Source organism: Nipponia nippon, unplaced genomic scaffold (genome assembly GCF_047370975.1).
Source record: "Nipponia nippon isolate SJK-2023a ecotype South Korea unplaced genomic scaffold, ASM4737097v1 scaffold_6, whole genome shotgun sequence".
Taxonomy (NCBI): Eukaryota; Metazoa; Chordata; class Aves; order Pelecaniformes; family Threskiornithidae; genus Nipponia; species Nipponia nippon.
In genome coordinates this window covers 64,543,967-64,569,207 of record NW_028262380.1, presented here as the reverse complement: position 1 = coordinate 64,569,207, position 25,241 = coordinate 64,543,967, and the positions used below count along the sequence as shown (strand labels likewise).

The following is a 25,241-nucleotide window of genomic DNA, read 5'->3' as shown; positions in this document are numbered from 1 at the left end:
TTCCACTCATCTCTTTCCATCTCTTTTCTAGCCTGCTCTAGCTGGGAGTTGCTTTCGCCAACAGTGCAGCATCCACTTTATTTTACACCTAGAAAATCTCATTTTAAAGCAGTTTTTTTGTTTGTTTTAAGTGGATTAGTCTACTCCAATGCCAGTGTCATTCGTCTGTCTTCCAAACTAATACTTCCAATGTTCAAATACAGTACGAAGCATAGGAAACGTAACGAGACTTATTCTGTTTTAGAAAATGGAATACAATGTGTTTTTTCTCTGAAGGGAGATGTTGCAAGTAAGATCATTTACTGAGATTGCCATAAATACACTGAAGTCAATGGAGCTGCACTGATTAACTATGCCTCCTAAAGTTCAGAGTAAACTCCTTGTTACCATTAGTCGTGTAATTATTACCCAAGATGGGGTCCAGAGGATATTTTTTATGACACTGCTGGAATGCTTTCTATTACAGAATACTAGCAAAAAAATAATCCAAAAGCAGGTATTTTAGTGTACTGCCCACTTGTAACTGGCTTAACACTGTAGATATTCTTTTCTGTCTCAGAAACACACTTTACTGCAAACCACAGACTGTTCCACAGACACTTTAAGTCAAATGACTGAAATGTTCAAGAAAACAAATCTGAAACTCAGCTGGTTTTGTAAATGTTACCTTGGCAATGCTGCAGAACTGAAATATATTCCTTACACAAGGGACTGCAGTCTGATGCTCATCTGTTCTGCTCTGAAAAAAACAAAGTAGCTCCCTTTTCACCCTGGACATCTTTTCTTTCATTGTTAAAGCAAATAATTAACAAAATCAGATAGTTTAAGAAATACACTTGAAATTAGCATGCTGTTTAATCTTTCAGTCTAATATTTTGCCATCTGCATGCTTGAGTGTTAAGCCTGGTTTATATTGCATAAAATATGCTTCAAGTACTTGCAGCGGAGCGACACCTTCTTGGTACAGCTGGCACACCATTAGCATGGATGCTGTGACCAAAACCTCTGTCTCCTTCAAAACACCAGAATGGACAGCTTTCTGGAACAGCATGTTTCTCCCCAAAATCTATGGTACCTGTAACACTATTTAAATAAACAGATGAGCATGGCTGAAACTCTGGAATTATTTATACAAAATATTTTTATACATGTATTTTCTCTGTACTGTCTTTTACTTTCTTTGTAATTAAATTTACCTTCAGTCTCTTGCTATATCCTGCATGCTTTTGCATTCATAGATAAGTTAAACAATAAAAAATCTCTTACCTCTATTTCTCCATTCTGTAGGAATGCAAGTTATCTTTTTATAATTGATAATGAATTAATATCCAGCTTCACAGATTCTTAAATACAGGGAGGCCCACGCAAATTTTGATTTGGACTATGTGCAGGATAATAAAAAATTTGAATCAGCAGCATAACAAAAGTTCCTTAATGGACATCTTAGTGTCATTGTTTGTGACACTTTTAACAATTTAACAATTTCTGATAAAAACAGGTGGGGAAGAGGGAGGTGATTGGTTTTCTGCACATGATTTTGAGTGGAGATATAGCCATCCTGGGAAGTTTAGCTCTGAACATAGGAAACTGAATTTGCAACTTAAGTCCTGATTTGTAGCATGTCTACTAAAACAAGTGAGGAATTGCAGAGTGCTACAAAAGAGCCGTAGCATTTATGCAAATGGCCAACCTCAATGTACAGCAGCACTCATAAGACAGTAACAGCTGAAACAGGAGCACACTGTAGATAACAAAATGGACATCCTGACAGCCTAAAAAAAAAAAAAAAGTTAGTTATTAAAACAATAGGATAGACTGTGGTTATGCTGTTTGTGCCAGTGGATCTGTCCTTGACTAAAAAAAAAATGATGTAAATAATTTTATAAAAATCTATCTCAATATAGAATGAGTTTCAGATTTCCCTCCATAAAACCTGATTTAATTTTTATCACTTGGAAGAAATATCCCGGTGGTGGTGAAACTTTAGAACACTGTTGGAAATGTTAGACATTTCATTTATGTCTAGTATCCTAACCAAAATTGTAAGACAACAAATGGCCAAGATAAAACATGAAAAGCACTTCACTTTTTTTTTTTTTTTAAATCAGAGTACCGTCCTGTTTCCATTCTAATTCAATCTCTCATTGAATAAAGGTTACAGCTTTGTATAAAAAATATTTATGAACAATGTCTGGAGGAAAAACAAGGTTTTTCCTCAGTGCTCTGGTTGTAAATGGATTTGAATTGTTAGAGAAACAGTTGTAATCAAAGCACTGAAGTAAGTACAGCTAATATTTTTATACCATTCCTGAATACCAAAGTATTAGGAAAAAAACAAATCAGAATTAACTTTGGCAGTAAATTGTTTTCTAGTTCAGTATATTATTCAATTTTTAATTCTCTTTTCAAGGAAGTGGCTGAAAATATTATATCATGTCAAATGTTTACCACCACAAGCCAGAGTGTTACCACAATACAGAAACTAACTACATCCAGTATCTCTAAATTGCGAGGCAAAGTTTTTTTATTTGCTTCGCTGTTCTCTAGAGGGCAATTGCCAAACATGAATACACTGCATTTGATAATAACAATAATAAGCTTGAAAAGCAGAGTTTGAGAGGTCAAAGTGTATAAAGCAGGCCACACTATGGTTCTGATTTCAAAGACTTGCTTTTATTTTCAATCACATACATATAGTAGTTATTCATACAGAGGAACTTTAAAATCTTGAGCGTCTTTTTGGTTCTTCCATCTAAAAAAATATGATTAGTTCAGGATAGGAACCATAGGTAAATCATTTCCTGAAATTATTATACTTTTCTGAAAAGTCTGGTGCTGGTTGGAGTTGAAATTCAGGGAGCAGAGGATGGGGCTGTCAGACTCTTCCACCGCAACTGCTGTAGAGAAACCGTGCATTTAACTCCTCACACCAGACCAAAATCAGTCACAATCAGTACAAAAGAAAAATGAGCCAAAACTGCTTGAGCTGCTATTTATTTAGTTAATTTACAGAAAGTAATTACATTTAGTCTCAGCAGTTAAACAGTTTCTTTCTCCACCTCCATCTGTATATAAGGTTTGACCTTGATTCTGACCTCCTCGTTCAGCCAAATCTCCTCTTAGTGAAGGAGTTTTTGCCTGAACGAGGGATACAGCCTTGGACCTGTATGAGTGTTGTTGGTAAAGGAGAATGTACACATGGCGTCTGTGGTGCAGGAATGACTGTAGCAAGTACCTGAGTCTCCCTTTCTCATTGAGGTCTTAACTCTACGCCGCTGTGGCATCCATGACTGAGATGAGGAGGAGGCTGTAATGGATCACACTAGTAAACTGTGCTCCTACAACGTTTTTGTCCTGAAAGGGAAGGATGAGATTTTAATGTGTCAAGAACGTGGAGGGAAAGAGTTAAACTTTAAAGGGTGCTTTAAAGGATAAAAGTACACCACCCATACTTTTATCACCATATGTTAGTTCTTTTAATTGCTATTTTAAGTCCTGCTCAGTTGAAGAATGGTAATTTTCTTTCCCAGCCTTAGGAGCTGCCTGCCTTAGTCTTTTAAGTTTGAAACTATCTGAATAGGTTGGTCAAAGCCATGTGAGTTAGTTAGAAGAGGCCTCCCACGGGCAAACCAAAGACTAGTTCTTAGCCTGTGTGGCAATAAACATTCCAGTTTGCATTACTGAACCTCAGGGAAAACATCATGCGCCAACCGAAGCGAAACCTACAAGTTGAATTATTTGACATCAAAGGCCACAACCCCCAAACCAGCAATTGCTCTGAGAACACTGTGCAGAAACAGAGAAGTCCTCCTGACACAGAGATGAATGATAGGGAGTCCACTGCTTCTCTGCAGTGCAAAACCAGCACACCTGTATTCACACGGTGGGACAATGTGCTGACCATCCCCAGCTCTCTGTTCTTCCCTACCCTAATGTGCATGGGGGGGGGGCGGGGGGGTGTTCAAGGGTAATCTTGCACAAGGTTACAAAAGCCTGACGCTCCAACAGCACGTGTGGTATTGAACCAACTTCTGACCTGGGCTGAAGGTGAAGTTCCGATTTGGTATTATTTACAACCATTTGCCTACAGGGAGACTGTTTCCAATTAGCAGGTGTTGCTTTGTTCTGTTGTGCTCATTAAACATGGTATTTCCTAAAAGAGTGGTGACTCTAACCAGCATGGCTGTCAGGCTTTCATTCATTAGTTCAAAACGCTGAACACAGCGTCAACAACCGAATTGCTTATAGTCTCAGAGCTGTTTCAACCAGCTGCTCAGCAGTCCGGTAGCATATCAGTTTATTAGTGTTGGTTATTCGCACAGCTTGGCTGAAACGATTGTCCCACATTCTTAACAATCTGCTTCATTTTCTTTCAACATAAAACCTCCTAAAAACATCCAATGCATTCTCACATAAAGACTTGAGTAATTGCAAAAAAAGCCACTGCAGTAGGTTAATTTGTTACTACTACTGAGACAACTGTACTCCTCAGTAGTTAAAAGAATGAAAGGAAGAGAACATAAAATATCCTCTGCATTGCAGTGACCTGGGGGCAAGTCTATGGCCATATTTCAGTGTTGTGTTGTAACAAAAAAAAGAACAAGCTATTGTGCCAAAATGTTTGCAGGGATATTTCCCCAAAACACCACACTAATTTAAATTACCTGCTGCCTATATACATGTTATTTACTTTCCTAACTAGCGTTATTAATGTACTAAGCATTGTGATATGACTTACACACACATAGCACATATAGTAGGTAATTCATACTTGAAGAAACACCTGATAGAAACTCATTGCCTGAGACAGACCTTACTGGATTTGTTTTGCAAAAAATTTGGTAGGTAAATATTTTCCATTTAGCTTGGTGAATTAATTGCAGTTTTTCAGTTAGTTGCTATGTTGTTATTGCTCTGACTGCTCGTCTACTTAATGCTCTTTTGTGAAGAAAAAAAAATGCTCGTGTGCACTTACTATATTATGTAGCTGTTCCCTGCGTATTAACTGTACATCACCTACACCATCAAATCAATTAAAATATTAATTCCCTGCATGCACTTCACTATGAAGTGCAAAGTCATTAGCTCCTCACAGCAAGACTGCAATGTTGATGCAGTAATATTTTTTTCTTTACTTGTAATACACTTCTTACAGGCAATGTATCAGGAATTTGGATGTAATCATCATTTTAAGCAGCTTCTCTGACATGGTGAAATGAGAGATGTGATAATTACTGAATGCTATTATCTTTAAGAAAGCTCATTTCCTGAGCTGATGGAGTAGCCCCTAATAAATAAATGCACTAGAGCTTAAAACCAGGAGATACAAACTGTATCACTTGGCAAGATGAAAGTTTTCTAAAATGTTATAATGTTTGCTCTGTGTGGGAGCATCAGGTTCAACTGTATAGATGTAAAGGAAAGTTTAGCCTAAAGCAGTATTACTCACAATAGTCATGTGTGATTTCTTTCAACTTCAGTCTGCCACTCCTGACTGTTTCCCCGCTAAAGGGGTTGTTATAGCGATAAGGACTAATTAATATTATGACAAGGTTGATCTCTCTATAGTTTGGTGGTACTGGTGAGACCCCACCTGGAGTACTTCATCCAGCTCTGGAGTCCTCAGCACAGGAAAGGCATGGGCCTGTTGGAGCAGGTCCAGAGGAAGGCCACAAAAATGATCAGAGGGATGGAACACCTCTCCGATGAGAAAGGCTGAGAGAGTTGGAGTTGTTTAGCCTGGAGAAGAGAAGACTCCAGGGAGACCTTATTGTGGTCTTTCAATACTTAAAGGAGGCTTATAAGAAAGATGGGGACAAACTTTTTAGTAGGGTCTGTTGAAATAGGACAAACAGTATTGGTTTTAAACTAAAGGAGGGTAGATTCAGACTAGATATAAGGAAGAAATTTTTTATGATGAGGGTGGTGAAACACTGGAAGGGGTTGCCCAGAGAGGTGGTAGATGCCCCATCCCTGGAAACATTCAGGATCAGATTGGATGGGGCTTTGAGCAACCTGATCTAGTTGAATGTGTCCCTGCTCATTGGAGCAGGGTTGGACTAGGTGACCTTTAAAGGTCCCTTCCAACCCAAACCATTCTATGATTCTATGATTGTTCCTGGATAACAAGGCAGTTACTACATTATGCACCACACTGGACATAAGACTTTTCAGTCTCCAAAGAAAGAAACACGGGAAACAGAGTCAATGACGGGTTCAGATACCATGGCAATCTTTTTTTTAGGGAACAGTTACCATTACAGATGTGTAATTACTTTTTTTCCAGTTTCATTACGTGCCTTTCTTTTTTTAATCTATAGTACCTCAGTAAGTATAGGTGAAATGGCTGGAGAGAGCCCATATACCATTAGGGCAGAGTCCACTGAAGAGGAGTCATCAGAGAACAGGAAACAGAGATTGGCAATGTCTTGCTGCTTGGGAATTGCTTTGTGTTAAATATAGTAATTTAACCAGAAAAAAAGTTCTGTGGAGATTCCAAAAAGTACTGTGGTAAGTCAGAAAGCTACATCTTATCTTTAATGTTACCAGAAATTGAAGGAAGGCATATTTACGGTGTGGTTCAGAGAACACCTTTCTGTTAAAGTGGACATAAAAAGAAAAAAGAAACAACTAGAGCAGAGATTTGCGGAGAAAAGAACTTAACACAAAGCAATTTCCCAGCATGACAGTGTTGTCCAATTGTACTGCTGTCTGATGGCTGAGCTATCTAAAGGGAAGAGAAATCTGCTTACATAGCATGTCTGTTTGGGCATATCTTTGTATGCTCTGTTGGAAGAAGTTTTCACTATGTAATTTCAAGTTGGACACAGACCAGAGTTGAAAATTCGTAAAAGGTAATTGCCTGAATTCTTTGTGGCCTTTTACTTCCAGGACTCCAAATAGTTTTGAAGAGATTGATGGTGGCCAAATCAACCCACACCCCCAATCAGTTTAGCACCACCATCATCTACCCCTCAATTCTGCTCATTTGACCATCTTTCTTGTCATCCCCTGTGCTACAGGGAGCGATTTACACACATTCATACAGAAAATTTATTGGGAAACGAAGAAAAATTAACGAAAACTTACTGAAAATGTGTAATTATGCTTTGTCCAAGAAACGCTCCAGACCATCAAGTACACGATGAACTGTCCAGGGTCAGTCTGACTGGAGAAAAAAATGCAACAAGCAGGTGATTTACAGGCTGAAGCGTTCTCTCAATTTTGCTCTTACTGGAGCCTTCAGCACATTTTTGCCTTTAGGTGTCACTCTTCACCTGTATCGTGCGTCTTCCTTGCTGAAGGGAGCTGTGTCTCTACAGCTCGACAATACCACATTCAGAGGAGTAAGATGAGCACAACGTTAACCTGAGATAAGGGATCTGACCTAACAGAGAGCAGAAGCTGGAATAACCATGGTTGCCTTCCTCCATCAGCTTTAAAAAAAACTCTTTGCACTGCACACTCTGATTTTTTAATTTTTTTTTTTTCTCTCCGCAGTTACTGGATGGTCCCGTGAACTGGTTGGAACACAGTGCAAATTTGATGTGGAATCACAGTCTGTCTCGACTCGGTGTTACATAACAGTGGCAGTGAATTTCTGCAGTACGTGTGAGTGTTTACGTTTGTCTCTGTGCTAACTGCTTAAAAACCCAATGCTAAACACAATGGACAGCTTGGTTGTCCTGTCAGTTTGCTCATGCTAGTAATTATGGCCAAAAAGGGAAATTAAAACTTCCTTCATATATTTCAGAAATCACATGACACTGTTGGCAAATGAATCATTTTAGCAATACATGCTGTAATTTTACTGCCATGTCCACTAACCCCGTCTTGTGCTTGTGACAAAACAGAGTCAGAAGGCTAAAGCTGATGAGTACAACTGTGCTGAAACCTGTCCAGCATTCTCCCGCTGACCCACCTGCAGTCAGCAGCATGGTATTGTGTTGCAGTGCTGTTGAAGGAGATGTTACTTTTCTCCTTTCTGGTGAAAAAAAAATGAGAGGTCTGCACATTGCCAAAAATAAGTGTTTTCCTTTATGCAGAGAATCACAATAAGACTTCAACTAACTGACATTTCAGGAAGACATAGACTAAAAATCTCAGAGGACTCCTGCTCTGAGAACACAGCTATGCATTATGATCTGTTCCATGGCATTAGGCTTTTGAAGAAGAATTTGAACAATGTTCTGGCTGCTTGGAACTCTGAAATTCAGTGGTATTCAGACATGAGATTTGAGTCCTGGACTAATTCTCATAGTGTTCATTAATTTTAAAACCAGAGCTTCATCCTTCAGTCCACTCAATTACGTGCTGGGCCCTAGAGTACTTCCAATTATACTGAAGAGAGCTTTTGTACGTACTCTGTATTTATGTATGTTCAAACCCTGTTAATTCTGGATTGAGGTGGACATTAAGAAAGAGTCTCCATTCCCTCCTGAACACCTACATCCACAAATCTTTCCCTGAAAGGCAGACTGCTCTCTGGAAAACAGATGTGGGGTGGCCACATTTAACAGCACCCTGTGGTGACATGCCTTCAGGACTTTTACTTTTGCTATTAAAGTACCTAGGGTAATTATTTGTATAAAAAAGAAGAAAACCAAAAAGTAAACATTTATTCTAGCTGTGATTCAGCATTCTGATGAGAACACTTAAAATATATCCTTTCCCTTCTAAGATGATGCAACTGAACTGAAAAGGTAAGACTACTCCAAGAGCAGGAATATCATCTAGAGAATGCTGAGGACAAATCCAGCAAAGCATGGGCATAAACATATCTTCCAACAGAAAAAATTCCAGGGGTAATCTTTCTGAACATTTGTTGATGACAAATCAAGACCTAAAGACGTTTCCATAGTATCTGCCATCAATTGCTTAATCACTAACACAGCTTAATCTTATAACATCAGGCACGTCTTTACTTAGCTAGGGTTAACAGCAGGAATGGGCTATTGTACAGCTTTTTACCTCATCCACACATTAAACCATCAATTGCTGTGGAAAATGGAAAGGGTATTTTGTTGCAGCGCCTACTTCTTTGCAATTTCTGCCTCAGAAGTTTGTAAGAATCGAAGATAATTCCACTTATTCTCCAATGTTAGATATGAAGTAGAGGTGGGAATAATTTCACGCATTTCAAATTTAGCCTACAGAAACATTAAATGCTCCCATTGTTAGTTGCAGGCTTTATGATGCAAGAAAGGCTAAAATCTTCCAGACAGCAACAGTCAGCCACTCCCCATAATGGGACTTATTTAACAAAAGCCCTAGTCTATCCATTAAATAGAAAGAGAGCTATTTTCTCCAGCACCCTAATTACTATTCCATATATAAGTGCTCCTGGAACATGGACAGACCATCACATAGAAACATCAGGAGACAAACAACAATTACTCCTTCCCAGCAGCCGATTTCAAAATAAGACAAATACATTAGGTAATCAGTATTAATTTAACCAGCTAAACTTCCGCTCTGGCTCCTTACACTTTACGGATAATCATGTTTTCTTGGAGGCACAGCAGATTTGCAATTCAAGCTCCAAGCTATACCGTTAACAGAGGGTTTGGGAGAGCATGTTGAAAAGCAAGATAATCTTGGTCTTTATCTGTGTGTACCTGAAGAGAGTCCCAGCGACAGGGCAGTGAATGGAGCCTGCAGAATTGTTGCTTTCTAAGCGTCAGCATGCAAATAGAAACAGAACCAAAACTGAACAGCCTCCAGCAGAGCGTTCCACAGGAGAAGTGAAATTTCAATTTTGCCATCAAACTAGAAAGCGCCTCCCACGTGCAGATCACAACAGCCATACATACTGTAAGGGGACTGTGAACTGGTCTCAATGTGTTTAAATGGGCCTCACAACACCACAGTGACTGTTCATCAGTTTGAGCACAAAGGTTGTTCACTGACCTTCATCCCATTTGTTTGCCTCAAGCGGAGAGGAAGGAGGAGTTTTGCAGAGGCGCTGTGAACTCCTTCCTTCAACTCTGCTTCAACACAGACGACTCCGCTCACAGATGATTCCATTGATTTGCTACAGCTTATCAGCGTGCAACATACATTCCCCCTTACCAAACAGGAGCTGTTTAGGCCATCACACAAGCTGACTGAAGAAAAATTCCAAGGCTGGTCTGTTGCTACAAAAGGTCCTTCCATTGAATACCAAGGAGCATTATAGGAGATAGGCCCATCCTGTTCAAATACAACTTTAGATTTTCTGGGATTTCGGATTCTGGGTTATTTGAAGCTAAACCAGTTACAGCTTCAGAGCTGGATTCAACGATGCATAAATCACTGAAATATGGTCATAAAAATTCTGACTCCTGAAAAGGGCAAACCTCTCAAAAAAAGATGAATCTTCAATTGTCTCAAAAGGTACCCAGTAGAACAAAAAAGCTGGTCCCTCTCCTTCCCATTTTGCAGTAAGAATCACAAAGCCAAAATTCCCTAGCCACTGCTAATCAGAGGTTTGTATTATATATTGTAGCTTAGCCAATCTCTGCATATACAAACTGGGAGAGCAGGCCTTGGAAATTGTCCTGTTTTAGCAAGTTAGAGCACGAGTACCAGCTCTGCACAGTATGTTTGAAATGGCATTTAAGTACCAACAACTGTAAGAATATCTTTCTTTACAGTCCTTACAAGGTGCTTTAATTAATTCTTTTCTGTAGCTCCCCCCCTTCAAATTATTTCGACAGAAGGCTGTTTGTGATTTTTCTTTTCATCTCTACACGTGATAAATCCAAACATAAAAATATTCTTTGTGTATTATGGTTTGACTTGCTTGGAAATATAATGGGCACAGATAGCTTGTGCAAGAATTGCAAAAACCAGCAATGTTTTCCAAAGGGCAGCACCTCTCTCCTTTTCGTTCTTTTTTCACTTGGAGTGAAGTGTGCTCAACTTTGTGAAAAATCAGTTCCCAAATAGTAACTACAGTTGGTATGGTGGTTTTGGGTTTTTTTCGTTTGTTTTGGGTTTTTCTTTGTTGTTGTTGGCTTGATTTTGTTTTATATTTTTAATGGGGGAAGAGATGGGAGACAGACTAGCTTTTACTTGGCAGTTTTTCTTCATTCTGTCCGGTCGTGTGGTCATTTTTTCCCCAATATTTTTAGGCAGTCAACCAGAGGAATAAACTCTTAAACTACTTCAAGACAAAAAGCCTAAGTCTCATATGCATTAAGATCCCTTTATGTTTCTGTAGCGCTGTAAATGCTTCTTAAATGACTGATGGTATACAGGATTAAGCCTATGAAGCACATCAGAAGGTGCACTAACTGGATTTTGTAATCCTGGCAACTTCCACATGTTTACGGCTTTATCTGTGTCCCCTAGCAAGGGCTGAAGGAAAAGAAACAAGAAGCCAGGAGAGCTGTACGAGCATACTTTGTATCTTCTTCATTGATACCCATCATGCCATTCAAATAGGACTCCGGAATACACTATTTTAATTAGCAAAGCTTGTTTTAAAATAAACACCACAAACGCTCCTTATAGAACAGTCACAGTCTCCCCTACTAGACATACAGGCTTTTTGGCAAGATCACATTCAAACAGCATGAAAGTCACCCCTGTGCACGGCCCCCCAGAAGGCCCTCACACCGCTTTAACTTCCACTTAGCTGCCCTGGATAGGAGCAAGTGGTTTGTGGGTAAGGACCGAGGTTCACTACAACTTTCCCCCCAAAAAAAGATGGTCCAAATCCACATCTGTAAAGATCAGCAGTTTTACCACTATAAGGTCATAAAGGTGTAATATAGGCGTCATGCATAGAGTACATACGATGTTTCAATTGAGTCCTGTCCCTGCATGACTTTGAGCCCCTGTGAAAGTACAGATGCACAACACATATATTTATTGAAGCCCTCAATCAATATTGTTTGCTGTGTTGTGCTGTTCATTGGGACCACTGCAAAGTCATTCAGCCGACAGGAGTCAAGACAGCAGTGAGAAGAGTATCCTCATGAGGAAGCTCTGACAGGATTCCTTTTGACACATGGGAGAACACGAGATTCTCGTCTTAGTTCAGTAATTGCTAAACAAACAGAAATCAGAAATCATTGATGCGACATTGACCCATAAAACACTGATGACTGAGGCCCTGTTCTCCCCTGTACTACACACAGGGAACAACAGCTGGTCAAAGGAAAAGAGTAAGAACAAAACAATATGGAAATAAGGTTGGTTCCTTAACAAATGTCACTACTGCAGTCCATTTATGCTGACTGACACTGGTTGTTCTTTTCAGCTATAACTGCGCAACAAAATCGGACATGTCTCATCTTCCAGTCTTGATACTGAACTGTTGCTGTTGATTTTCTTTTGTTGGTCAAGTTTGCTTTTTTTTTTACATCTACGTTTATCAACACTGATACATTACAGATCTTGTTAGTTATACTTTGAAGTCTGATCATGCAGAACTACAGGCAGGTGCAACTTAGATCTTATTACAGGATGGACATGGCAAGGTGAACAGTTGTTTCTGCTAGTTAAGATCTGGAGCTTTGTTACTGTTGTGGCTTAATGTATACTGGCCATAAGTCCCACTTACTCAATTTACTAAATATACATAATTCTATATGTACACTGAAACCTCCAGCACCCTCCTTTTCAGCATGTGACTGACTTAGGAAAAGGTCAGAGGTGAACCATATTTAGGCATACTTAAGTGGCCTTATTGTAAAAGAGTTAACAGAACTAGTGTGCTGGATTATTACATATTAGTTACAGAGGAAGGAAAAAAAATCAATACAACTATTTACATTATAAATATCTTGCTTTCCAGAAGACAAGAATGGCCCTGTTCAGTGAAAATTAGCAAAAGAGACAGGCTTACCTGTCTGAAATGATAAGCATGGTAGGGACACATTTATTTTCCAAATTGACTGTGTCTTCCTTCATTATGTGCTTTTCAGCTTTTTGCTGTCAGGTAAAAGGCACCATTAGCCTCAGTTGAAGTTTTTCAACATTCTTTTGTCAAATCAAACCCTCTTTAAAACTCAAACTTGCCATAGGTCAATAAGCCTGAACAGAAATTAAGTTAAACAGTTCCCCTCTTGCAATCAATAGTTGTTTTTTTTTTAAAAAAAAAAAAAGAAAACAAAAAAGAAAAGAAAAAAAAAGATCAGGCCACACTGGCAAGTTCCTAATACACTAAGCAGATTCCACTAAATTCCACTGGACAGGTCTGTTTTCCAGCTCATCGGTGAAGATGACACATTCACCATTCACCTGCCTCCCCCAAGCAACTTACTAATTAAGACATTACATATTTGTGGAATATTCAAACCTACTGCACAATGATTTTTTTTTGTGTGTGTGTGTGTGTGTGTGTGAAAAAGATCACCTTGAGCTTGCAATTTGTTAACTGTGTCCTTTGTAAAGTGGTGGAAGTTCAAATAAGCACAGCCATCAGATTCTTGAAGATGCGCGATTATGTTACAATTATGCTCTTTATCCACACTGAGAACTTGGATCAAATATCAATAGAACACAGATTCTAAAAATCACATCCATATGCACTCCCTCTCTTTCCTACACACGCATACAGAAGCAAAGAAAAACAAAAACCTAAACTTAAAGTGAACCACTAACTCAGACTTTTTTGCTAGACTATTAAAAGAAAAGTCTAATTCTTCCCTGCAGGTTTTCTTCCATATTGCTCTCCCTGGAAGCACACAGAGTTTGTTGCAAAATGCTTTTTTTTTTTTTGCTTGTTTTTGCATGTTTGAATTCACACAAAATTTTAAAATCTCAGTAAGTGTGAAGAAAGAAATACAGATAGATCTGAAACTAAAATAATTTTTGATCCTTTTAAGTACTGCAAAGTTTGTAATATAAATAAGCTAACATTGGCTATTAAAAAGTTATTTTGAATTAAAATATTCCAATTACATTTTACAATTATTCCAGGATACTCAAAACACATTTTTCCTTTTTTTTTTTTTTAATAAAAAATTTGGGAGATTTGCTGAAACTGACTCTCTCAGGCAGTTCTATGCTTGACTATCAGAAAATATGTTGGTGGAAAAGAAATCACTGGTGCTCACTGACAAACATTAGAATACAATCCAAATCAGTTAAGTAGCACTACTTTGGAAAACTTCCTAAAGGCACTGCAACAAGTCTAATTTCTTCAGTATCGTTAGCCCAAAGCTTGAAGGTAAAGCAATATGTATGAAGATAAAACCAGATATATGAACCTGTTCTTGGTTATAAGTTTAGAAGAGTGATACAGTGACATGATCATCTGTCTTATGTAATCTCTGGAGGCCGATATTCTGCAGGAACTGGTGATTTCCAGAGGAAAACCATCAGTGCATTAGGGAAGTACCTGATCAGGTTTTCTGTAGCTTTTTTTTTTTTTTTTTTGGACACATTACCATACTTGCACTCCAATTTAAGCTCCGCTTTATATAACGCAAGCTTGCTAAGATTCCTGAATCTATCTGTGGCATGGAATTCTAGGTAGTATGGGAGGATTATCAACCACAACGTGATTCGCATAAATCAGTGTGTGACCGACTCAGATATCTGACCTCTCTAAAGAACTATTACATTTCAACGGAATATAGTCAAAACTCACAAGATACTATTCCAGCAACCAAGTCAGCATCTGAAGACTGATTTAAAAAAAATTACAGAAAATTTTGGCTTGAAAACATGCATAGCCTTGCATCAACTTGAAGTAAATCAATATCTCATCCTCATTTAAACTCATCAGTGAGAAGGAAAACGGAGGAAGGGTCTTTTAAGAGCAATTCTGACTTTTCTTTTCTTTTTTAGTTTCTCATACTATCCAGAAGTACTCCATCTGAAAATAAAGCAGGAATGTTTTGCAGCAACTTTCCTCTCTACCTTCTCAATGCTATTTTTTGCAGCTAGTGCTTGAGCAGCCACTGATAGTTAAGATGCTTCTGCCATTTCCCTCACCCTGCTGATGGCTAGCTACATGACTTAAGTAAGCCACTTGGGACAGAATTTCTTCAGGTATTCAGGCACTTAAGATACCAATAGGCTCTTAGGCATGTTTTCAAAAATACCAAGGTGTCCAGCTGCCATTCATGCTGATGGAAGATATGCCACTTCTGGCATAGGCTCTCTGATTGTACCTTTAGTGCCTAAATACCTTGGAACATCTGTCATAGATCTCTGGTTTCCCAGTTTCCTACATCTCTGCAGTGGTGGCAATTATGCTTACAACTGCAAACCTCAGAGAACAAGGTGAAAATGGTTACTCAAGTACTACTTAGGAACATTTTAAACAGAGGTAGATTTAAAAGATCACTGGCAAGAAAAATAAGAAAAGCATCTATCATTATCAAACTGAACAGAATATTGGAATAAAGGGAAATAGACTCGAAGAGAAGGGTATCAACACTTCTAGAATCTAGACAGCTACGGAACATCGTCACTGCAATCTTTTATTCAAGAGTACATGCATTCTTGTAAGGTATCAGCTGACAGCACCAACTTCCTGACACAAAGCAAAACAAAGGATATTATTCCTGTTCGATGGTCGCTACTTCAGTTTGGACATACAAGGACCAGAATTGTAAAGAACTATTGCTTTTCTTCATTGATGGCTTTTTTCTAGTGTCCAATGTGGACAGCCCCAAGTCTCCTCCCCCAGACAGAGCTTCTCATAAAGGAGACTAACTAATTTGAGGACAAAGAGATGCAGTAATTCTTTTAGGCCCCATTTCAGCAAGGCACTTAAGCACATGCTGATGTCGATTGCTGCTGAGCAAAGGACAAAAGCACATACTAGTTAAAATTATGTATGCATCCCTATAGTCTCCATTAAATGTTTGTACAAGCACTGGTGCTTAGTGGAATGAGGGCTTCTGGGAATAAAGCTATATAACTTCTATGTTGTGGGTTCATTTAGCACCAATCACTACAACATCTTCTATGGTGACTGGTTCTCCACCCAGCACTCATGAACCCAAACAAGACTGAATTATACCATGGGACTAAGCACATTTTTTGGCTTTGATAGATGAAACATGGGAGATCTGTAAGCATCCATCTACTATAAATGGCTTCTCTGCTCTTGCCTATGCCACATCTCCATAATATCACTGGCAATGAACTGTGATTATTCCAAGTTCCTACAGTCTACATTTGTCGTATTTTTGCAGTTTCACTTACATACAGCTTTGCCTCTTTGAGACGCTTCTTTTTGTTTTCTTTAAATAACACACCCACGTGGTGTACACTAAGGAATGTAAAGCAGATACTAGTTACCTGAATATTATTAATACATATCTATGGTGAGTTAAATCTGGAGGTGATACATTTCATTATTGCTAAGAAGTCACCCTTGGTGTTATTGCCTTCGTAACTACAGAGCATTGCTGTTTACCTTTCAATACTTTTGTGATCATTGGCTTTGAAGTGAGAGTTGCATCACTCAACAATGACTTGATGTTTCATGGCTTAAGAGAGAATATTGCTAAATATTTTACCAGTAGTAAATTATTGCTTTTACAATTACTGCTCTGAGTTTTTAGAATATTATTGACCTAATTTTATTCTCACAAAAAATTTCCATAAAAATCTACCAGAAATATACCTGGGAAAAAAAAAAACATTTCCTACAGCAATTTTGAGACAGCTCAGACCTACCAAGTCTGATATTATTTTATATCCACTTAATTTTTATCTCCCCTCCTCCCCGCCCTGGGGAGTTTTTTTCTTTGCTTTCTTCCCTTTGAACAAAATCTGACCTGATACTCAATTTTTTTTTCCTACCACAGAATGGCAGGCTTGTAAGCCACCTAATAGAACAGTTCTATTTTGGTAGAATTTTGAATACATAAGAATTTAAAATATCCAGTAAGATATTCTAAACAGTTTCTCTCTTTGACATTTGGAAAAGCATTAGAGTGTGATTGAGCTCATTTCAGTTTACATGGCACACTTTGGTAAGAGGAGAGATGACTCAGATTTTAGTTAGTTTCCAACTCAGGTAATGATGACCTTGCAGTGGAAAATGCTAATTGCTGTTTTGGCTGGAAAAATACTCAGTTGTTCTGAAATTCTGTGTAGAGTTTTGCCATTCTCTGGTAAAAATGCTTGCTGTTACTTATCACTGGGAATCCTACGTATTATTACCTGGTAAAATCAATTTGATATTCAGTCACTGTTGGAACTTGTCAAACTGTCCAAACTTGTTGGATCTCTTCGGAACTTGTCAAAACTGCCTAAGACCCCTGATTGCGACCCTTTCAGCCCAGCACACTAGCTGATTGATATCCTCTGCTATTACTTAGAATATAGGGATACCAGACCCATGCACTCTGTGGTTCTTTTCCATGTAACACAGCTGATAAAACTTCCTGGGGAGTCAGATGATTTGTCACAGGCAAATGAGCAGCCAAAAGCACCTAGAGAAGGCTTGTTCTCTTAGTAGCGGAGATCCCTGCAAGGGAATGATTTAAAGGGAAAACAACCTCTAAGCCGCAAACATACACTGAGAGGGAGTGGGCCGCAAATATCCTTTCTCTATTTAACCTAGTAAAGATCTAGATGTAAAATAAAAACAAGTTGTTGCATGTCCTTTTGATAATAATCTGTCCATTCCCCAACCCTGTCATATGCCCTAACATACAAGCATACACGTAATTTGTAATAGTGAGCCTATTTATGAACTAAGATGATAACTCATCTAACATTGACAGGAAAAGTTGTTTACTGAGATAAATCTTTCTGGGCTTAGACATGCATAAAAAAACCTTCATTCTTGTTCCCTGTAGCCTGTAAAGATACATGTGCTTCCTTCTAACCTGGTCTTAGCTTGGTATATCTGCTCTAAAAATCAGGACAACAAATCTTGACATTCACAAACAAACATTTTTCTATGAAGTTCTGTGGCTTCTTCTTTCAATACAAACTGGTTATTTCAAAATATATATACAACTTTCAGCAGAAATTCTGGTGCTACATCTTCAAGTGTCTGAGGGAGCCACAGTTCAACGTGGTTATTTACACTTCCACAAATCCTCATACAAGATATGCAACCTCATCAATGAATAAATAGAATATATACTGGTAATATCACATATGTAGTTATGCAGTTCACCTGAAATGGGCCATTTAGTTGTGGAGTGTGCACTAAGTACGTATGCAGATGTGCATGTTCCTATAGGCACACAGCTGCATACACTGCCAGAATTCTATTGGCACGTCTGTGTATGTGCTGTTTGTATATGAAGAAAATGCATGTATATCCCTGTCTGCCTCATTGGGCAGAAGACGACAGAACGGAGAGTGAAGGCAGATACACACTCGTATGTTTGAGAGTGGCTACTGCACACCTTGTCATGCCAGTGTGAAAAGGACAGTTGCAGGTGCTGGTTTTGCAGCCATTAATTTTGCATCTTATGGGGAGGGGGTAAAAAAAAAAAAAGGATTTTTCAGTTCCTTTCCCCCCCCCCCCCCCACTAAGCATCATTGGAAGAAGACCAAAGCAGAGCAACTATAAGTTAAATATACACTTGAGCTTAGCTGCATTACATAACTCTGTAGGAGAAGCAGGCTGAAAAGATTTTTTTGTTTGTTTCGTTTAAATCTTTGTATTTCATTTCTCTTCCTTTTCATCTCTTAACTCCTGTTAATTTTTCCTCCTAAATTACATCATCCTCTGAAGAACGCTGGGTTTCGCAGGCAGGCGGCTAGTCACCTGCAACAACCGAGGGGTCCCGCAGAAGCTTCCAGGCTGCTGTCCGTGTCAGACGCCAGTGTTTGATCCGTGGACATGGATGAGATGTCATTGACAGATGAGGATGGAGGGAGGCTTTCACTGCTGTTCACTGCTGCACCTGTGCTACGAAAACGAACACCAACGTGATTAAACCTGAAACCCCAGAACTTCTCACAGTTTAAAGAGCACAGGATACTTACCCTGTGGCAACAGGCATGTAAGTACACAGACCATTTTAAACAATGGCAAACATTAGCAGAAAATGAGCCATACAAACTTTAGGCATTGAATAATATTAAATATTTTACCAGGAAATTCTCTCCCTCAACAGTCTGTTTTGAAGAGGTATAGCACATATTGTGTCTATCACTCCACTTCTTTTTAGCCTTCTTAGAGTTAGAAAACACCCAACAATCAGATGCCTGCTAGGATCACAGAGGCACCAACAAGATGATTAAAAAAGCCAACCCAATCCTCCATACTCTCTCATAAAAATCCCAGTTTTCTTGTAGGTAGTTTAGTACAATGGGTGGCATCAAATCACCTAGTGGCAATGCAGAGAAGATGGCTGTGGGGGAGGCACGGCTGGTTTCTTCCTCTTAGTTAAGGACTAGGTGACTAAGCCCAGGATTTCGGTTGTGACAGTATTTTTGTGCATCCAAGTTTACCTGACATCTGTAAAATGATGATAGTACCAGGTATTATCCAAAAAATCACTTGAACTTTGTGAAACGAAGAATGTACCTTCATGAGATTACCATTAAGGTGACTGAACATTTATCACATCCCTGAATATTATCAGAAGTTATCAGTCCTATAAATGCAGATAACTGTGTGATAAATACAGAGCCATGTGAAGAATGTATTTATCGTGCACCTATGACTGCTCAGCTGTCACTCTGCCCATTAACCTCAGCTCATACTTAAGTTCTCAGGGTAACAAACAACAGTTTGATTGGTATTTTTTTCCACTGAACTTTCAGGCAACATTTTGTTGTCCTCTTTCCACTAAAATTAACACTGTCTGCAGTTTGAGAGGGATACGTTAATTTTCAGTAAATATTCATGACAATAAAATATGTGATTGTGCATGATATTGCACAGCTGGAAATTGTAGCTAGTCACTGTGACACACAGATCTTTGTTCTGCAGACATATGCGATTTCATTCTTATGGCTGAAGAGTTTTCTCGGCTGAATTTTACAGATTTTCATTTCCTCGAAATGGACAGAAATTAACATCTATTGCCTTGAAAAGCAAGAGAACACACCTAATAAAACACACTTAGTGAAATTACAAAACTCATTAATATCTTTATCAATGATCTGGATGAGGGGATCGGGTGCACCCTCAGTAAGTTTGCAGATGACACCAAGTTGGGTGGCAGTGTTGATCTGCTGGAGGGTAGGAAGGTTCTACAGAGGGACCTGGACAGGCTGGATCAACGGGCCGAGGCCAACTGCATGAGGTTCAACAAGGCCAAGTGCCGGGTCCTGCACTTGGGTCACAACAACCCCATGCAACGCTACAGGCTGGGGGAGGAGTGGCTGGAGAGCTGCCTGGCGGAAAAGGACCTGGGGGTGTTGGTCGACAGCTGGCTGAACATGAGCCAGCAGTGTGCCCAGGTGGCCAAGAGGGCCAATGGCATGCTGGGTTGCATCAGGAATAGTGTGGCCAGCAGGACCAGGGAGGTGATAGTGCCCCTGTACTCGTCACTGGTGAGGCCGCTCCTCGAGTACTGTGTTCAGTTTTGGGCCCCTCCCTACAAGAAGGGCATGGAGGTGCTGGAGCGTGTCCACAAGTCTTACGAGGAACAGCTGAGGGAGCTGGGGTTGTTTAGCCTGGAGAAGAGGAGGCTGAGGGGAGACCTTATTGCTCTCTACAACTGCCTGCAAGGAGGTTGTGGCAAGGTGGAGGTCGGTCTCTTCTCCCAGGTAGCAAGCAGCAGGACGAGAGGAAACAGCCTCAAGCTGCACCAGGGGAAGTTTAGGTTGGATATTAGGAAAAATTTCTTCACCAAAAGGGTTGTCAGGCACTGGACCAGGCTGCCCAGGGAAGTGGTTGAGTTCCCATCCTTGGAGGTATTTAAAAGCCCTGTAGATGTGGTGCTTAGGGATGTGGTTTAGTGTTGGACTTGGCAGTGCTAGGTTACCGGTTGGACTTGAAGATCTCAGAGGTCTTTTCCAACCTAAATGATTCTATGATTCTGTATATTCTTAATACAGAAATTAATAGCCACCTATACAGCCTAGGCAAAATATATGATACTATGGGCAAAAGGAGAGGATTTCTGTCACTTTCCAGTTTGCAATAAAAATATTACTTTGAGAAAACAAGCCACCATACTATACCTCTAACCACTCTTCTATTTTCCTCAACTTTTATTTCCCTTTACAGACATCCATTATAAATATGCACAAAACAGACAGATACGCTCACATTTGAGCTTCAGATGGGAACTGCTTTCTGCTGTTGTAGTAGTACAAAGATATCCTGGCATCAGAATAACCCTTAAATTAGTTTACTCTCCTGATACATTTGGAAGATAATACAGTGAATTTTGTAAATGCTGCAAAAAGACAGAGCAATCTCAATGACCTCTCATTGGTGACTGCAGACAGCAATCATCCATCTTTTCTGACAGAAGATTTGTTTTTCTAAGTTATTCACACCTACCTCCTTCATACTGATCAGTAATCACCCAGTACAATACTGTGACTTCATGTTTACATGTTATTAAACTATGTGGCATTTTATGAAAATACTAATCAGTCATGACAAATGCATTTAGATACAGTCAAAATATGACTGAATTTAATGATATTAATGACTAAACAATATATTACCTTTCTAAATGTTTACAGTGCCGGACAGAAGCCTGCCATTAAGTCATGGATACTGTCCCAGGAATCAAATGGAAAGAATTCCAGTAGGTTGAATCGACTTTTGATCAAGCTGTTGCTGTGCAGCTTGCTTTCTTTGATGAATGTGCGATCAACTTAGCTAGGCAAAATAACTGAAGAAATAGCTGCAGAAATTGTACAGGTGGAGATTTTGTTACACTCTGTCTGATCCAGCACCACTGAATTCAATAAACCCTGCTACGTTCATTTCAGCAAGTATCAACTCAGCCCATAAGTTTCTGGAAAGTGCATTTTTATGGTTATTCCTAGGTTTCAGCACAATTCCATGTGACGACACAAGAGACCTGATAGTTACTGTTGCAGGCCCAAAGCACCCAGACTCACAAAATACCCACAAAACCAAATGAAACCATACCAAACCTAAATGACAGAATTAAAGAATTCAGCAGCACAAAGCAGCACTTACGCAGCAACACTGAGAAACCCAACCAAAAGCTGTCCTTGTCAATAAGTAATGCTTCATTTGCTATGCTCGGCACCTGCCTAGTGCTACAACAGCTTGTTCCTGAAGGGATGGGTGCCAGGTGAAACAGTGCAGAAGTGACAGAGGTGCATTCAAAGGAGAAAAAGAGCCTCGTTTATGAACTTTCTGTTTGGCAGGAAGCTTCTCATTGGCTGCAGGGTTGAGGAAAAGAGCAAAAGGTTAGAGCAGGTGAGAAACAGCTCCTGGGATCTGTTCCTGGCTCTGCCATTGACTTGATAACTACTCTTTTAAGCCACAGATCAGCTTCCCTGCTGTAAACCAGGGATTCCTTCCTCAGAGGGCTCCTGTGAAGCCCTGTTTAATTAGCACCTATGGAAGTGCCTTTAAGGCTTCGGCTGCAAAGTGGTACAGATGGGGGGGGGGCGGAACTGAAAGGAGAACTGCAGCTTTTGCTGTTTCCAAACAAAGCCAACAGACGTCTTGGGGATTTGCTCAGCTTCTTATCAATCATTTAATTAGTAACTCTTGGTATCCAATGTCGTAATGCTTGTCCATCAGCTGCTTATTTTATGCTCTGCACACAACAGAAGAGGGCTACTAAAGGTATCCAGTAGTTCTTGGGTGATAGCAACAAAACTGACCAAATCAGACAGCAACTAAAATGCGGGAAGGGAAGAATAAAAGAGCAATTTTCAGCAAGAAAGGGAACTGCTAAGAATAAGCTGCACTAAGATCAGTGCTATTTACTATATTCAGTATCCAGAAATCAGAAGAAAGTTGAAAATGTTAGATATGAAACTATAGCTGGGTAGCGAAGACTCGGGGAGAGTGTGAGAGGAGGTTAGACAGTATGCAGTGTCAGAGCAGAGGAAATCTGCAAATAGCAGCAAGGTTATTTACTTTGGACAGAACTTAAGTTTAATTCTAAATAATCTACAGGCTTGTATTAATTTTTTTATTTAATGGAAATACCTTCTGTTTGATAATACCAGACAGAAACACTTTTTTAAATGCATTAACCAAAGAGAAAACAGTATTGGTAAATTCCTCGCATATCTTTACATAAAACAGTTCATGTCCTTTGCTTCTCTGCTTCAGAAATGACAGAGCGGAAGAGTCCTGAGACTGCTAGCAAAAAGTTCTACTGCATTTCTTGGTAAAGTGATTAATTAAAAATAAGTAATACCCAGGAGATGACCTCAACAGAAGATGCACATATGCATGTGTGATAGCCACATACATATAGGTGTGTGTATTTTGGAAAGGATATAGGTGTATAAAAGGTATGTATCTTCATGTTATAAGGGTGTGAATTAGTCAACAGTCCTGAAGGCTGATTAAATTCAGTGGCTATTTTTTACATGTATTGTTGTGACTGAGTTCCACTGAGAAAACATTTTATTCTAATCACTTTTATTCTCCCAGCCGAGTAATGATATGGCATAGACCCTTTGAATAGTGAGCATGTCGGTAAGGAGTACAGCATCTGAATTTATAAATAAAACAGAACCGTTTAGCAGTTCTGTGGCATAGAAAGAATAGAAAAACAAAAACTACCATCTAAGATTAAATGCAGTGTTTGTGTGTGCATGTGGACATGCATATGTTGTTTGCACATGTTGCCTGCATATTTATGTAACGCATATATACACACCTACACGCAAATCTTTCCACTCAATTCAGCACTACTAGCGCCTTAAGCAGACAGGTTTGGACGCTGTGATCTATGAAGGATAGAAGTCAACTAGATAAAGCGTAGAGAAAAGCAGTAAGTTCGGAAGATTGAAAGATGCAGGTAGTGAAGTTCAAAGGAAGGAAGACTGATTAGGGATGCAATAATGGAATTTATGTGAGCTAAAAGCTGCCAGAAAGAAAGATGGAGGAAACTGTTCTCCATGTTCTCTGGAGACAGGACAAGAAATAACAGAGTCAACCTGCAGCAAAAAAAAGATTTAGGCAAGACAATACAAAAAGCTTTTTGAAAATAAAGAAGGTATCCTACAGAGGGTTTTTTTTGGAACAGGCAGCAGAAGTATCTGTTAGGAACAGTTTTAGACACAGTAGATTTTGTTTGTTGGACATAAGCATGAGGGGCACTTGAGGTTCCCCTCAAGCCCCACATTTCAAGCTTGTATGTTGTATTAACTAATTCTTCACAGGACAAGAGGAAGCACTAAGTGACTGACACCCTGATACACAGGCACTCCAAATAGCCTGCACTATCAATGGGCAACTGTTATCCTTGGTGCTGTCAAACTTCAGCTGTCTCCCCAAAAGCTCTGATCAAGAAATCATGGAAACTCATCTCCAGCCTACTTGATATGATTATTGATAGAGCGCCAAATCTTAGCCTTCTGAATGCTTGCCAAGAATGCACACCAACGAGCAATGTGTGAGTCTCCCTCATTTCCCTTATGCTCAGAACTGGTGATTCGTTTTACCTCATTCTTTCAGTATTTCATTCAGTTGAAAAAAAATAAAGTCAGGCACACAAAGCGATGAAAAACAGGAAATGCACTGTTTCATAAAACAGCCTCATCTCAGAGCAATTTTTAAATAGTTGCTATACTTGTTGGTGCCTAACAATCTAAAAGCAGTCAAAGGGGAACAGCAAAAGAAAGACAGGTAAGAAATGGCGATTTTGTACGTTTGTACGTTTTACATTAACAATAAAAACCTTCCACATGGGAAAAACAGAACATGGAATGCACAAAGAAATCCCTGGGTAGTTAATTCCTGAAACCAGCAACTACAATGTTTTTTGATCATGAATCAGAATTAAACCACCATTCTGTAGGGGAGACAGATTTAAGAATGAGGATTTTATCAGATACTGGTCAGGGCCCCAGATTTCTTTTCAGTGGTGGTACAGTAGTTTGGTAAATTAAATCTGCAAGTCCTATACTTTGTTTGCTACTGGGCAAGAACACAATGGATTGTTTTCAATATCTCACTTCATCGATGCAGCGCTAGCGCTCTAATATTACCATCCAGCACTCCATTAACTTCCTCCATTGTTGCCATGTTTCCCCTTGTCCTGTCAGTTACCAATGATGCATTCTTGTTCTAACATTGTTAGCTCAGCAGTAAGTGAAAAATGAGAATGCAAAAAAAAAAAAAAAATCTCTGAAAATATGCTGAGGACACTGAATTAAATTATTTTACTTTGAGGAAAGGCTCTGCAGAA

At 39.3% G+C, this 25,241-nt stretch overlaps 1 protein-coding gene across 8 annotated transcripts in view; it reads right to left on the bottom strand.

The window, feature by feature from the left end:
• Positions 1 to 2,732: 2,732 nt before the first annotated feature.
• Positions 2,733 to 25,241, bottom strand: part of MAPK10 (mitogen-activated protein kinase 10) — a 182,693-nt gene continuing 160,184 nt past the window's right edge. For 6 of the 8 annotated variants that reach the window (XM_087736053.1, XM_087736052.1, XM_087736056.1 and 3 more), the window contains 3 exons: positions 18,686 to 18,824; positions 7,090 to 7,168; positions 2,733 to 3,354 (listed from right to left, as the gene is read on the bottom strand). In XM_087736053.1, the coding sequence (XP_087592179.1) occupies positions 3,268 to 3,354; positions 7,090 to 7,168; positions 18,686 to 18,824 (305 nt within the window). In that variant the 3' untranslated portion in view covers positions 2,733 to 3,267. Of the gene's footprint in view, positions 18,830 to 25,241 lie in introns of all 8 variants that reach the window. The other 2 variants (XM_087736058.1, XM_087736059.1) reach the window with 2 other exon arrangements.